Source organism: Carex rostrata, chromosome 6 (genome assembly GCF_964058835.1).
Source record: "Carex rostrata chromosome 6, lpCarRost1.2, whole genome shotgun sequence".
NCBI lineage: Eukaryota > Viridiplantae > Streptophyta > Magnoliopsida > Poales > Cyperaceae > Carex > Carex rostrata.
Genome location: NC_135923.1, coordinates 11,646,462 through 11,662,074, shown reverse-complemented (window position 1 = coordinate 11,662,074; position 15,613 = coordinate 11,646,462). Strand labels below are relative to the sequence as shown.

At 36.1% G+C, this 15,613-nt stretch overlaps 2 protein-coding genes across 3 annotated transcripts; one reads left to right on the top strand and one right to left on the bottom strand.

Annotated features, from left to right (window-relative positions):
* Positions 1-953: 953 nt before the first annotated feature.
* Positions 954-3,455, top strand: LOC144556189 (uncharacterized). 2 transcript variants are annotated; one of them, XM_078304695.1, is made up of 2 exons: positions 954-1,129; positions 1,337-3,455. In XM_078304695.1, exon 2 carries the CDS (start codon positions 1,498-1,500, stop codon positions 3,049-3,051), a length of 1,554 nt encoding a protein of 517 aa, XP_078160821.1. In that variant the 5' UTR covers positions 954-1,129; positions 1,337-1,497; the 3' UTR covers positions 3,052-3,455. The 2 variants fall into 2 exon arrangements, with proteins under 2 accessions (XP_078160821.1, XP_078160820.1); XM_078304694.1 differs by having other exon boundaries at positions 956-1,129; positions 1,351-3,455.
* A 2,236-nt stretch (positions 3,456-5,691) lies between these two features.
* On the bottom strand, positions 5,692-7,824 carry LOC144555634 (heat shock cognate 70 kDa protein-like). The gene is made up of 3 exons (XM_078304034.1): positions 7,614-7,824; positions 5,865-6,948; positions 5,692-5,779 (listed from the first exon to the last, which is right to left on the bottom strand). The coding sequence occupies exons 1-3, from the start codon at positions 7,822-7,824 to the stop codon at positions 5,692-5,694; spliced, it is 1,383 nt and encodes a 460-aa protein (XP_078160160.1).
* Between the last annotated feature and the right edge of the window lie 7,789 nt (positions 7,825-15,613).

Below are 15,613 nucleotides of genomic sequence, written 5' to 3'. Positions count from 1 at the left end.
TGTATGTATATGTGTATGTGTATGTGTATGTATATGTGTGTATGTGTGTATGTGTGTATGTGTATATGTGTATATTATACATATATTATAAAAATCATAATAAAGGCCAAGTCCTTATTAGTGTTATATTTAGACTTGTGATATCTAACTTACAAATAAAATCAAAGTTCACAAAAAAAAAAAAAATCAAAGTTATAAAAATTTACGACATCACTTCGTAAATATATCAAATATTTTATTTTTTGGCATACACTCTAAATAAGAAAACTTTTCTTTTCACAAAATTATTCAAATCAAAATACCATTTCGGGGCGCCCGGGGGGGTGACGCCTCACTGGCCTTATGGGGCGCCCCAAGACCTAGCGCCTCACAGGGTTTTTGGGCAGTCCGAAGCCCAGGCAGTCAGGGCATAAATAAAAAAAAGTTGCACACATTTTTTAAATTTTCATTTTTTTTAGGGATATTAATAAAAATGGCCGTAGATATACGGTTCATATGCTCCACCAAATCATATAAAATTTACTCATACATTTTTTTTATTTGCGTTCCTTTTCTTTCATTCATAACACAGACACTCGATAAGTCTATATCAATCTATTATTAGTTTTCTCAAGATTATATAAACAAAAATTTAAATTTAGCACTTATATCATTGGTGGAAAAACAACGAAGAAGAACAAGGGAATAATAACGCATCATTATCAGAACTAAATTTTAAAAACATCGAAATTGAGTGACTAAAAATAATTGAAATTTAGATAACAAAAAAAAATTATATAAATTTTGGAGACCTCTAAAAAAATTTTGCTCATTTTTTTTTTTCGATCCCTATTATTCCCTTCCATCTCTTTCTTTCGCTTTCCTTTCCCTACAGAGCATGACTTGATGATAATCCTAGAGCAAGCAAGAAACAGATATTATTCATAAATTCTTTACATCCGCAGCTTCTTAGCCACACACCTACTCGCTGTTTCGCCCCCGTCTTTTAAACAGGTGCCGTTACCGTCTTCTCCTTTTCTTCTCTCTTTCGTCTCTCTCACCTCTCTTTACCTATCGCATGGAGGCGGCCAATACTATAGGCTCATCGCGAGCCCGCTTCCTTCTTTGCTCTTCGCACTCATCGAATAAGGTAACGCCTCAGCTTCCCTCAACTAGGGGTTAGTTCTTGGGTTTGGGTTAGGTCGGGATTTGGTTAAGAGTTAGGGTTAGGGTTAGGGTTAGGGTTTGACCTTAGATCCCTTCCCCTGACCTTGATTTCGCTGATCCGGTACCAGATCATTTAATCCCTCCTTCCAATTCAAAGCTCTGACCGTACAATACAATCAATCCGATGAAGATTTGTTGTTTCAGATAGAGAGGTTCGAAATCCGATGCGCGTGTTGTTCACACCAATAGAGGAAGAGGAGTGGGTGATTCGGAGAAGGAGAAACAACGGAGAAGGAGACGGCAACTGCAGCGGGAGAAGAAGAAGAAGAGATCTCCAATTCCACCGTGGCCATGGGAGAACCTCTGCTAACTGCCTTGTCCATTGAGAACCACCACCATCAGATGCAAATACACCACCACCACCCCTCCACTCTCCTCACCATGGACTCCACTGGGCCTCACCTATCTGGTCGACTTGACTGTGCTCGCAGCCTCTTGATCCAGTCCGAGCCCTCCATGCCTAGCCCTGTGGACATAAACCAGCCGGTTTATGTTGAGCGCTCCCCACCGCCTCCTCCTGCCACCAATCCATGGCCTGCTGACACATGTGACATGCTGGATGTGGGTCTCGGCTCGGGTACTCAGATCTTCGAACCAAAAGCCACCACAAGCAACAACAGCAACAATAGCAACAACTCCGCTTCCCGCAAGTGCGCCAAGAGAGGGGACAGCATATGGGGCGCATGGTTCTTTTTCAACTACTACTTCAAACCTGTGCTGTCTGAGAAATCCAAGGGTAAAAGCATCACCCGGGATGCTAATGGGTTTGCGGGTTTCAGTAAATCAGACCTGAACCTGGATGTGTTCTTGGTGCAGCACGACATGGAAAACATGTACATGTGGGTTTTCAAAGAACGGCCTGAAAATGCCCTTGGCAAGATGCAATTGAGGAGTTTTATGAATGGACATTCTCGCCTTGGTGAGCCCCAATTCCCATTTAGTGCTGATAAAGGGTTTGTGAGGTCCCACCGTATGCAGCGTAAGCACTACAGAGGCCTGTCTAACCCGCAGTGCTTGCATGGAATTGAGGTTGTCAGGGCACCAAATCTGACCTCATTGAGTGAATCAGATCGGAAAAAGTGGGTTGAGCTTACTGGCCGTGAGGTTAATTTTCTAATACCTTTAGAGTCAAGTGATTTTGAGTCATGGAGAAATTTACCTAGCACTGATTTTGAACTGGAGAGGCCACAGCCTCCTCCGAAAAACACCTCACTTTCAAATAACAAGAAGCTTCTGAATGGATCTGGGCTTAATTTGTCGACCCATGGACCAACAAACCATAACACTGCAGACGGGGTGGACATTTCACCCATATGTAGTGGCAGCAAGCGGAGGAAAGATTGTTCCCCACATGCCATGGAGGAAGACTTGAACCAAGAAATTGAGATAAATCCTTTTGAGCCCCCATGGTTTCATGATTTCTCGGGTGTGATGCGTCATGCTTGTGGCCCAGTTACTGCTTCAAAAACCGTATATGAAGATGATGAAGGCTATCTCATAATGGTTAGTTTACCCTTCACAGATTTACAAAGGGTTAAGGTTTCTTGGAGAAATACACTTACTTATGGTATAGTCAAGATATCTTGCATGAGTGTTGGTCGAATGCCTTACGTGAAGAGACATGATAGAACATTTAAGCTGACTGACCCTTCACCAGAGCACTGTGCACCAGGAGAATTTGTTAGAGAGATCCCGTTAGCTACACGAATTCCTGAGGATGCAAAACTTGAGGCGTACTATGATGAAACAGGTACGGGTCTTGAGATAATGGTGCCAAAGCATCGTGTGGGGCCGGAAGAGCATGAGGTTCATGTCTCCATGCGTCCTCCTCAGACGTGGGCTTAATAAGAAAGTTTACCTTTTTCTTTGTTCGACAATTGAATTGTTTGATGAGGCTCTATATTGTTGTTTATGTCAGGGATAGAAAATATTTCTTCTAATGTTCTTTGTGGCTAGCTGGGTATACTAACCACCGTTTGATCTTTGAGCGGTGATTGGTTTCATCTTAAATTTAAGGAAAATGCTTTATATTTTACAGAGCATTTTGAGTTACTTTGTTCCTTGGGTATTTTAATTAATGTACAATTTAGATGGGCCTCCCCTGAATACATGTTTATTCGTACAATGTACTTTTTGTAAGAATGGCTTAAATTTTTAAATTTAAATGCTCATTGGACATGTACTCTGATTTTTTAATAGGAATGACTAGCTCCATTTAATATAATTTTAATAATAGGGATTCTGCGGCACTCTTCTTGATGCTTTGTGTCTTCCTTTGATTCTCACAGTTTTTTTTTTTTTTTTCCTCTTCTCTTTTCCATATTGAATTTTCTCATATTTTTTCTCTCTTTTTCAGTTGAATTTCTCTGTACGTTGCAATTATAAAATTCCAAATTGAAATTTTACTTTCATGTGAATGTTGTAATGGTCTATTTTGATGATGTATATTAAATTTATTACATGCCTTGCTGTTTTATGTTGTTCTTGTGAGTTGGAAGACAACATATTGCGAGCGGGAATAATAAAAACCCTTTATCTGCGTCTGCCACTGCAAATTAGGACATGGCATTTTAGAAGTTGGGATTAGGACTAGGCTTTTGATAACTGTGTCCTGTTAGTCTATTAACGTGACATAAAGCTGCTTTTAGATTTGTAATTATTGTTCTTTCAAGAAGTTTATTGGGACAAGGAAACATGCAATGAATTTGCATTGCAAGGCGAAAGTTTTTTTTTTTTTTTTGATAAAAATGTAAGGTGAAAGTTGAAGCCAGTGTATAATGTGCATTTGATAAAAGGCAGCTTTTTTCTATACTTTGCTATCATCTTTTCATAAGATAAAAGTACGATATTTTATTTTTTTATTTTTTTTAAGAGGGAAAAATAATGCCAGTACAATCAATGTGCATGCTCTGTATCATGGAAGTTGCTTCATTTGGGTAGACAGTAGTCTGCTGGTTGTAAAAGCTTGTATTGAATCTGACTCATTATGTACTTGGATCTGTCAAATACTCAAATTCCTCTGCGAGTAGCTGGAATAAGAAAAGTCTTAATTTATCTGACAGATGCTGATTATTGAATTGAACAAAAGCCGCATACAAAGAGAAAACATATGTTCCAATATGAAAGGGAAAATAAATCACTTGAGTGGTTGGTCAAGCAACAATCACTATGAAATCTGACCAACGGCGGGTACGAAGTCAAATGTCCAGCTCAATTTGATTGCTACATTTACAGATAAGGTACACTGCCATACGCCTATTCAAAGGTTAAGACGTGTCAGTTCTTCACTATTGTCTTCTTGTGAGTCTGTACCTGATTTGTTTATTTGTTATAATGTGGTTTAAGCATCTTTTAGAGACGGTTGCTTTGCACATAGAATTATGCCCTTTTGACCTAATTTAAACGGACGGAAGTTATTTTATTTTGTTTTTGTTGCGTTAGAATAGATCTGGAGGGACCAATGACCATTGACTTGACCACGTCAGTTACACGCTTGCTTGAATGTTCAAGCTTGTGTTGAAAGAAAACCACATTAGTTTGCTCTTTTGTTATATTGCCCTTTCGCTTTCTTTCATTTTACTTGTTTTTTTTTCTCTTACCCCACTCTGAAGCCGGTGAGAAAAAAGAAAAGAAAAGAAAATATATGCTTTACGACCCTACAAAAACACAAAATATATTATCTATTTTGTTTTTTTAAAACAAAGGGCATCATGGCACGTTATAGAGCTGATGATTTTCATTTTGCTAGGCATGCTTAACATTTTAGGTTTTAAGGTTTTGTGGGGATAGACTAGTTCATCATCAACTTCTTAGAAACTGAAACTGGTATATGTCATATGTGCATGCAACATATAGAAGGTCAAAAGTTTGAAAATTGCTCACATCTGCCCGTACTTCTCGCGAATCATTTTGAGAAATCTCAATTTGCACTTCGTTAATTCTATCTCATATAGTATGAAAAACGTAAACTTGTGACAACGTGGATGTTTCTTACTGTCATGGAAGTATAAAAGCTGGAAAATTTAAAGAAAACTCAAAGAATGTCCTTTTGCCAGAGCAAAAACTATCATTTCCTTTCAATTGTGTTTCCAATTATTTTGAATTTGTACTCAAATCATGAGTTTACAATAAAACCATGTTTAGCATCTTCTCAGGGCTTCTCATCAACTGTAATGTAGCATCAATTTGAACTGTTTTTTTTTTTAACCTTTCTTATATTGTTATCATAATATTTATCTAACACCTATAAGAGCACACTTTGCCATTCCAAGAAAATTAACTGTACAGACACAACCTTATAAATTAGGAGGATGCTTGCAAATATCTCTATAATATCGACAATAGTAATTGACACATAAATACTTAGAAAACATCAGCAATACAAATTCAAAAATTATAAGCCAGAGATATAAGATATCTTGATTTCCATTTGAATTTCAGATAAGCCACAACTGTCATGACGCGTCTTAGCAGCAACCTGGGTGTCTATATTTGATATCTCTGCTTTTCTCGCCTGACTTGTGTTTCTAAAAATCTGGAGTATTCCTTTCTATCTCCTTCATTCTCAGCCGGCCTATTGGTTATCATACGATTATTGTTGATATATAATTTAAGTTATAAACATAAAGAGTTTAATAAATAACAGAAATGACCCATACCATTGTTTCGGCCTGTCCTGCTTTTGTAAAAGATGGCATGCCCTGGGTGCAAAGAGGAAAGAAACTGTTGCAATAGCTGCCAAAGAGCACATCCAAATCCAATTTGAACATTTGTATCTACCAGTATTCTTTTTTAAACTCGGGCCCTCATACTCATTCTTATTCACATGCTCTTCCAACTCCATTTCTTTTCCCTTCTTCTCAAAATATTCTCCACTCAGCATAGCCGCTTTTATTGCAGCGCCGCGTACTATTGCCTCATTCAGCTTGACACTCTTGTGCAGCTGCTTCCCTTCAAAATAATTTCGTAGTAGCTCCTGAACTCTGGGTATGTTGCTCAATCCACCAACTATTATCACATCCTCTATTTTCTCCCTTTCCACACCGGCATCCGTCAAACACTCTGCAACCAGCTCGATGCATGGCTCAAACTGGTACCGGTTCATCCTTTCAACCATTACCAATGTAAATGAATCCTCCCAGCCAACCTCGTCATGCAGAGAGCTTTTCTGATCAGCTGAAGATAGAATTAATTTTGCCCTCTCTGCAACTGCTCGAAGCCTCCTTAAAGCCTCAGGATTCTTATAAGCATCTAATATGAGCTCCTGCTGGCAGTACTTTGCTAATCTATCATCAAAGTACTCTCCTCCAAGATCGGTATCTCCTAATGTCGCCTTGACCTTCAGCTCCTTTTCTTGAATGGTAACAACCGACACATCCAGAGAGCCTCCACCGAAGTCAAATACAACCATGTTCCTTTCCCCTGAGCTGCCCTCCTTTATTTCTAACCGGTAGGCAAGGAGGGCTGCAATCGGTTCTTCTAGCAATACAACACTGAGCTCGGCCATGTTGGCTGCCTCCTTAATAGCTTCACGCTGAGAAGCATTGAAGCTGGCAGGTACCGTGACGACAGCATTCTTTACTTTGGATCCGAGATGATTCTCAGCAATCTCCTTCAATTGCCCAAACAGCAGCGATGCGACCTCTTCTGGTTCTAACTTTTCTTCTTTGCCATTGCCGTTGACTACGATTTTTGGCCTGTCCTTCAGATCACCAAAGCTTCTTTCGATCAGTTGCTTGATATCTGTGTCAGATTAGCCCTAAATGATAATCCGTTTGATATAGCTAGGTTATGTTTGACATTGCATATTTGAACTAAATTAAATTATATTGGGAATGAAGGAGACATGAATGATCTTAGACTTTTAAATAGGTGCTTCAAGTATAATATAACAATGCAGGAGTCACCAAGTAGGTTGTTTGTGTACTGTGCAGATTCGTAGGTTCCTTATTTTTGAAAAATTACTCTGTAATTTAGATTTCAGAAAAAAATGAATTTTGGTTTGATATATATACTGGTAGGTTAGTACATAGGCAAAAGGGAATTTAGTTTGGATATGAGTTACAATTCCAGGTTCACACCCTCCATAATTTCATTAAAAAACACAAAAGAACAGGTTTGATTCAAGCATTGTTAGGGACACAATGAAGTAGCAATGCAGGTTATATTTATTTGGCTTGACTATGATGGTTAGGTTAGACCAATATGGATCATCCTAATTCTCTTCTGTTTATGTATAATATGTAAATCTATATAATGAACCGATAATTTTAACAAAGGTAAGCATATATGCATTGAAATTGAGCACCACATAAACAAGCTTATGAATTCTGAATCAGGAGTTTCTGATTAGTTTCCTATTTCCTCCCTGTAACAATGTTGAAATTATAAAGGGCATTCGAAATTACTTGAAATCGTGTTGGTGGGGTTTGCACTAGCATGATCCTTGGCGGCATCACCTATCAGAATGCCGGTGTCAGTAAAAGCAACGCACGATGGTGTGTGGAGGTTGCCATTTTCATTTGGTACGACGGTTACACAGTTATTCTGCCACACTGCCACACGTGAATACATCGTTCCCAGGTCTATCCCGACCATTTTGCCCTCATTGTCTCCCATTGCAAGAGTTTAAGTGGTTAAAATGCAATTAGGCAGAGAAAATTGTATTCATATAGAGAAGACTAAAGAAGAATTGCTGGTACAGAGTATACATCTGCCATGGCATGCTTTATGTGATGATTACCTGCACATAGGAACCATGAAAAAATCTTTTTATTTAAGGAGTCTGATAGTTTTTTCCCCTAGTTTTATCTTTATTTTATTTTATTTTCTTTGGGGTCCTACATTCCCTTTAAAATATCTTATTTTTGATTTCCTACGTTCTCTAGTGAATCTTCAGTATTTTTATTCAGAAAACATAACTAACAAAGTCAAAAGATGCCACTGAGTAAAAGCAATGTATGTAATTTTTAAGAAAGTTGTCATAAGAGAACAACGTAACAATTCTTGGTTATCCCAGAAAGATTAATACATTAAAACCGCATGCTTTGTGTGTTTAGTGAATGAAGTTTGTATAAACAAAGATGAGGGAACAAGTATGATATAATTCTTTAACATATTACATTGAAATGACTAAAAAAAGAAACAGTACTTAAATAAGCAGCTATTCTGTTTGGAAAAATATATTTCAATATGTACAGAGATAATTACTGCTTCTGAAGAAAATTATTTTAGACTTTATCCGTAGCATGAGGTTCAGGTGTGTTCAAATAATATAGAAAATAGGGAATGCATATAAAGTTGGTTTTAGTTGAGAAAAATGGTATGATTAAGAAAGCTTTTTTTTTTTGTATTCAAGGTGCATATCAACTATCGTGTTATTTATCTGATATTCCTGTTTTGTCCAGTTCGATGCTAATCAGCTAGTCTGCAGGCCGCTTGCCTGTTGACTCTGTCTCAATCGTATATTAATTTGGAGATGTCAATATGTATTGAAATTCAATGTAAAATTAAAATCACATTCTCAACTTGTATCAGTACGGAGGACAATATCATTAAACTAGAAAAGCTACAAATTGCTGTAGTGGTTTCAAACCATATTATTATACAGCCACAGTAAGGATAAAAGAACCTAGTTTTTGCTGTTTTATATTTGTACCAACAATTAGTTTATTCAATGGACTCTAGTCCAGCTCTCAATTTTGTTTGGTCAACTGGTAGTTATTAATTATTTAGTGCTAGCATTGCATAACAGCAGCTGGTTTTAACTTATTTAATCAATTCTTATCCACCAGTCTTCATTTTAATATGTGTCATTTCGCAAATCATTTTTCTTTCTTGAAAACAGCGATGACCAAACAGTAGTGAGGATTTAGTTGATCGCTTATTTAAAAAGTACAACCAATGGATTGCCTCCTGCCTGATTTTTCTAATTTATTGTGGCTACCATTAACAGTGAACCAATGTATCTCCTAAAAATACGATCATTGCAAACATACGCATAATTCTCAGGTGCAGTCGTGCAGATCATAACCATAATTCACAAGTTGTAAATCATCCTTTGGCTCAGCCAAATCTTGTTACCAGTTTTGAGAAACTTGGCAGATGCTGCCAAGGGGTTTCATTAATCATAAAATAATTACAACTCACACCACATTCAGTTCATGCAGCGCATAATACCCACCTCACAGCGATCCCAAATAGACAAATTAAACAACAAACAACAATATTTCCTTCTTGTTAATTGGCATCTACTACAAATATTCTTTGATGTATTGTTGCCAGATCAAAATTACATACCTATAACACTACTAGGCTTAAACTGTCAAAATGGCTTAGTAAATTGCAAGTCCATCAGTGCAGAGCAACTACTGCTTATATTCAGGAGAGTAATACCAGAATACTGGTAGAACAAGCATCACCGTGCCAGTGTGCCATGTTCAACGCCTTCTTTGGAGAAGGGGCTTCTCATTTCGTTTTAACAATGAAATCAACTAATAAGAGCATAATTTGTGAATCTTTCTTTTGTTTATAAACCCATTGAACCGTCAATTCTTTTCTTCTTCTGGCACTGCCACATTATTGGCGTTCCAATCAAATTAAGATGTAAAATTCTCTAATACAGGAAATGTTTAATTATTTTGTTTTTAATACAAGCATGACTTTAATTTAGAAGAAGAAGAAGAAGATGAGGAGAACACACTCTAAATTTGTTTTTAATACAAGCACGACTTTGAGTTGCACCTACTCTAAATTTGTATAAAAAGATTTTGAAAGAGTTGCCGCCCTTTAATTCCTATGAAGACCTGCCACTAACTATTGATGCTATATATATATACCTATAATTCATTTTACTAATTGCTTAGTAAAAATGGCTTAGTAAATTGCTTTCCACTTAGTAAAAATGGCTTAGTAAATTCCTATGAAGACCTGCAACTAACTATTGATGCTATATATATATACCTGTCAAAATGGCTTAGTAAATTGCTTTCCACTTAGAAAATTACATACCTATAACTCATTTTACTGTATGGAGTAGCGTAGCCCATCCCTATATATATAGGGATGGGCTACGCTACTCCATGGAGTAAAACGCGTTTGTATTCCACGCCGTTTTTTTATTTTGAAAATCCAAACGACCGATGCGAACCGTTAGATGTGATCTCCATATTGAGATGTGCTTGGAGACCAAATTTTACATTTTTTGGAATTTTTTTACTATTTATTAAGCATTTTTCAAAATTTCTGTTTTGTTGTGAACAGTAAAAACAGTAAAATTTTCTGGACCATCGGATCAGCAATTTTGAAAAATGCTTAATAAATAGTAAAAGAATTCCAAAAAAATGTAAAATTTGGTCTCCAAGCACATTTCAATATGGAGATCACATCTAACGGTTCGGATCGGTCATTTTGATTTTCAAAATAAAAATATGACGGCGTGGAGCACCAACTCATTTTACTCCATGGAGTAAAATGCATTTGTACTCCACGCCGTATTTTTATTTTGAAAATCCAAACGACCAATCCGAACCGTTAGATGTGATCTCCATATTGAAATGTGCTTGGAGACCAAATTTTACATTTTTTGGAATTTTTTTACTATTTATTAAACATTTTTCAAAATTTCTGTTTTGTTGTGAACAGTAATCGGATCAGCAATTTTCAAAAATGCTTAATAAATAGTAAAAAGATTCGAAAAAATGTAAAATTTGGTCTCCAAGCACATTTCAATATGTAGATCACATCTAACAGTTCGGATCGGTCATTTGGATTTTGTCACACCCCGACAGCAGGGCAGACAACCCGCCGCGCTCATTAGCGCAAGGCGATTTCTAAAATCTTATAAAATCATATATACATATACATTACCAATGACATAACTTACTCTCTTTTTTTGAAAGTCCCGCAGTCTTCATGTTCGACATCGCATTTTCTTATCTTGAGTTTTGTACCTGGAACCCACGAAGTGGAAAGATGAGAGATTGAAAAATCTCATAGTGTGGTATTCAGTTCCAGTCGAGTTATTCTAAGACACAACCAACATAAACCAAATAACACACCGAGTTCAAATATAAAAAAATAGCATCAGTAATGCAAATTCAAGAAACATCTCAAAAAGAACTGAAACCAATCAATGTAGCATGCAATTAAATCATTTGTGAAGAAATATGCATTTATCTTAATGTCTTATCATAAATATTAGTTACTATTATCTAATGCCCCCTTTTTTTCATATGCAAAATTTGTCAAGTAAAACTAACTAATGTAACACATAAACAGATCACCAATATTTCCAAACTGTACAATTTAATATAAATTCGCATATCATATAAAATTATTTAAATGTTAGAAATTTATAAGAACTCATTTCAATTTTAAAAATAAAACATCATGAACAAAATCATGCTTATGAAAAAAATAAATTTCTCCAAATGCACTGTTCATATAAATTAGTAATTGCACAACTATTCAAATTCTGAAATCTTCATTATTTCGAAGTCATACTCTATAATATTATCCACCAAACACAAATCTGGTCATGCGCTACTCTAAATATGGCGCCTACAGAATTTCAGCCCACACGACTGAAGTTCTGCGCTTACCCCGAATATATAAGCGCATACATGACCATCAATTTTCAAGCACAAGGTTCAATCAAGCATAAAAAGACTTCGATCATGCGCTACCCGAAATTGGCGCCTACATGACCGTCAAGCTTCAGACATATAGTTCTTTAGCATGGTTTATACTATAACTCACACTATTGTAACTATTTAATTCAAATCATATGTATGTATAGCAATACTATTGTAACTCATTTTACTCCATGGAGTAGCGTAGCCCATCCATATATATATATATATAGAGAGAGAGAGAGAGAGAGAGAGAGAGGAGGGTTCAAATGCCTCCATTTTTTGTGCCTCCACCATACCTCCATTTTAAAAAACTTTAATAAATCAAAATTTAAAACTTAAAAGTCAAAATAAAACCATTAGATGTGATCTATGTTATTTTCTCTATGTGCTCATAAAAAATTATCACATTTCAATTTTGTTTTTATGTAAATCAATATGTTGAAAAATCAAAATCTAGAAATTATCCATATTAGTACATTTTTTACAAGCTCTTGATGACAACCAAAATAAAATTGAAATGTCATAATTTTTTACATGTACATTGATAAAATAACATATATTATATCTAACTGTTTTATTTTGACTTTTATGTTTTAAATTTTAAGTTATTAAAGTTTTTAAAAATAGAGACATGGTGGAGGCACAAAAAATGGAGGCATTTGAACCCTCCTCATATATATATATATGTCTGACCCAAAAAAGGCTGAGGACTTGGTACATGTTCCTAGTTCATAAACAGAAGGTACCATGCAAAAACTTAGAAAAAAATGTAGCTGGTACCGTACCAGTTGTTGACCAAAACATCTGACAATTAAGCATTTTGCCTTGCATTATTGTGGTGACATCTAGAGATATACCTTAGCAAAGACTACACAAAATGTGTTAACATGCTTAAAAGAAATATTCAGTCTTCTAATTGATCAAGTGTATGCCTAAATGCTACCAATGCTCCACAAGTAGAGAATAAACAGTTTGCCCTTGGAAAATGGCCAATTATTTTTTTTTTGAAATAACGTGGTAGAGACTACCAGGTGGGATTACAAAGAAAACAAAAAAAATCAAAACAGCTAACAGTGTGCTTCACTTTCTAGCTTTACCGGTAGCTAATCTACTTACAAAACCTGAACCACAACTCTCCAAGTTGCCTAATCCTGAACTTAAGCACTTCTCCTTGACACTTCTTATCCTGAAAAATACAACTATTACGCTCCTTCCAAAGTGACCAGCAAACTGCAGAAAACAAGCAACTCCAATTTTCAAATGCAATAGAACCTCTTCTTCTTACTGTAAGCCAAGATCTAGTCCATGTATCCTGAATTGAAATGTCAGGAGCCATCAACTGCACATCATAACTGAGCGACAAGCTGAGCCAAATGGTTGTTGCATACTGATATGAAAATAACAAGTGGAAAGCGATTTCTTGGGGCACTGCTTTGCACGTTACACAGTGTTGTAGACAGTTATGCCTCTTCTTAGCAGTACGACCAATTTGAAGACAATATATTTTTCTTACACAAACTGGATATTTTATTTGCTTTATAAAGGGTAAATTTGGTAGTTTATAAATTTAAAATGAGTTTTAATCGAAAAAACAATAAATTGGGTAGATTTGTGAGTTTGAAATTAAGAATGGTAAATATGATGTTATGTATTTTAGAGGGCAAAATAAAATTTCAGTATTTGAGGGATATATGTGAAATTCTCCCATTTTGTTAAAGGACATAGTAAGTTGTTCTGTTACTCAGAAGTTGGAAGTGGGGCCTCATCCAAGCCCAGAAATTATGGATATTTAATTTGGCAACAGAGCTGTCGACTTAAGAAACATATGAATTTTGACTAAAGAAGCATATAGATTTTGAAGATTACAGAAGCAAGCTGTCCACTCATCCAATTAAAAATCAGAAGGGATTATTGGTGAGGTGGGAGTTTTGTCCAAATGGCTTTAGACAAAATTTGATGACTGGTCAGAGTCGTTTGATCCGTATCATAATTTGTGAGGTCCGATGCTCGGTCGGAGCTATATAACCTGTATCATGATTTGCACGGACAATTTTATGATTTCTGTTCATCAAATATTACAAAATTCGACTCCAACTTAGCATTGGATACATACCGAACATGAGATGAGATTGAAAAATTTCGACTGAACATTGAACCTTGCAAATGATAATACAGATCGAATGGTTCTGAGGTGGCATCAAGCCAGATTTGGTCCAATTAATGTCGTCCGTGCAAATCATGATGCACAATTGAACAGCTCTGACTGAGCATCAGACCTCACAAATTATGATACAGATCGAACAACTCATACAACACTCTAATTGAAGGTGCTTGGAGAACTATAGGAGTGTTTCTAGATTGCAAGTTAATAGGGTATTTGCAACCCTAATACAACACTTCAATTGTTGGAGTTCGGAGAACTCTAATAGTGTCTCTATATGGCAAGATAATAGAGCATTTACAACCCTTATACAACACTCTAATTGAAGGTGTTTGGAGCACTCTAATAGTATCTCTATATGGCAAGATAATAGGGTATTTACAACCCTAATACAACCCTCCAATTGAAGTTGTTTGGAGAACTCTAGGAGTGTCTCTAGATTACAAGATAATGGGGGCATTTCCAATCCTAAAATCACACTCCAATTGAAGGTGCTTGGAGTACTCTAGTAGTTTCTCCAGTTGACAAGATAATACGGCATTTACAACCCCGATACAACACTCCAATTGAAAGTGTTTGGAGAACTCTAATAGTGTCTCTATATGGCAACATAATAGAGCATTTACTACCGTTAAACAGCACTCCAATTGAAGGTGTTTAGAGCACTCTAATAGTGTCTACAGATGGGAAGAAAATAAGGCATTTACAACTCTAATACAACACTCCAATCGAAGGAGTTTGGAGAACTCTAATAGCATTAACAACCCTTATAGAACATTCCAATTGAAGGTGTTTGGACCACTCTAATAGTGCCTCTATTTGGCAAGAAAATCAGGCATTTACAACCCTAATACAACACTCCAATTAAAGGTGTTTGGAGAACTCTAGGAGTGTCTCTAGATGGAAACATAATAGGGAATTTACAACCCTAATACAAAACTCCAATTAATGGAGTTTGCATAACTCTAATAGTGTCTCTATAAGGCAATATAATAGAGCATTTGCAACTCTAATACAACACTCCAATTGAAGGAGTTTGGAGAACTCTAATAGTGTCTCTATATGGAAAGATAATAGAGCATTTACAACCCTTATGCAACACTCCAATTGATGGTGTTTAGAGCACTCTAGTGCAGTCTATAGATGGGAAGATAATAGGGCATTTACAACCCTAATATAACACTCCAATTGAAGAAGTTTGGAGAACTCTAATAGAGTCTCTATATGACAATATAATAGAGCATTTACAACCCTTTTACAACACTCCAATTGAAGATATTTGGAGGACTCTAATAGTGTCTCCATGTTGCACGATAATAGGTCACTTACAACCCAAATACAACACTCCAATTGAAGGTGCTTGGAGAAATCTAAGAGTGTTTCTCGATTGCAAGTTTATAGGGTATTTGCAACCCTAATACAACACTCCAATTGATGGAGTTTGAAGAACTCTAATAATGTCTCTATATGGCAATAAAATAGAGTATTTACAACCCTTATACAACACTATAATTGAAGGTGTTTGGAGCACTCTAATAGTGTCTCTATATGGCAAGATAATAGGGTATTTAGAACCCTAATACAACACTCCAATTGAAGGTGTTTGGAGAAC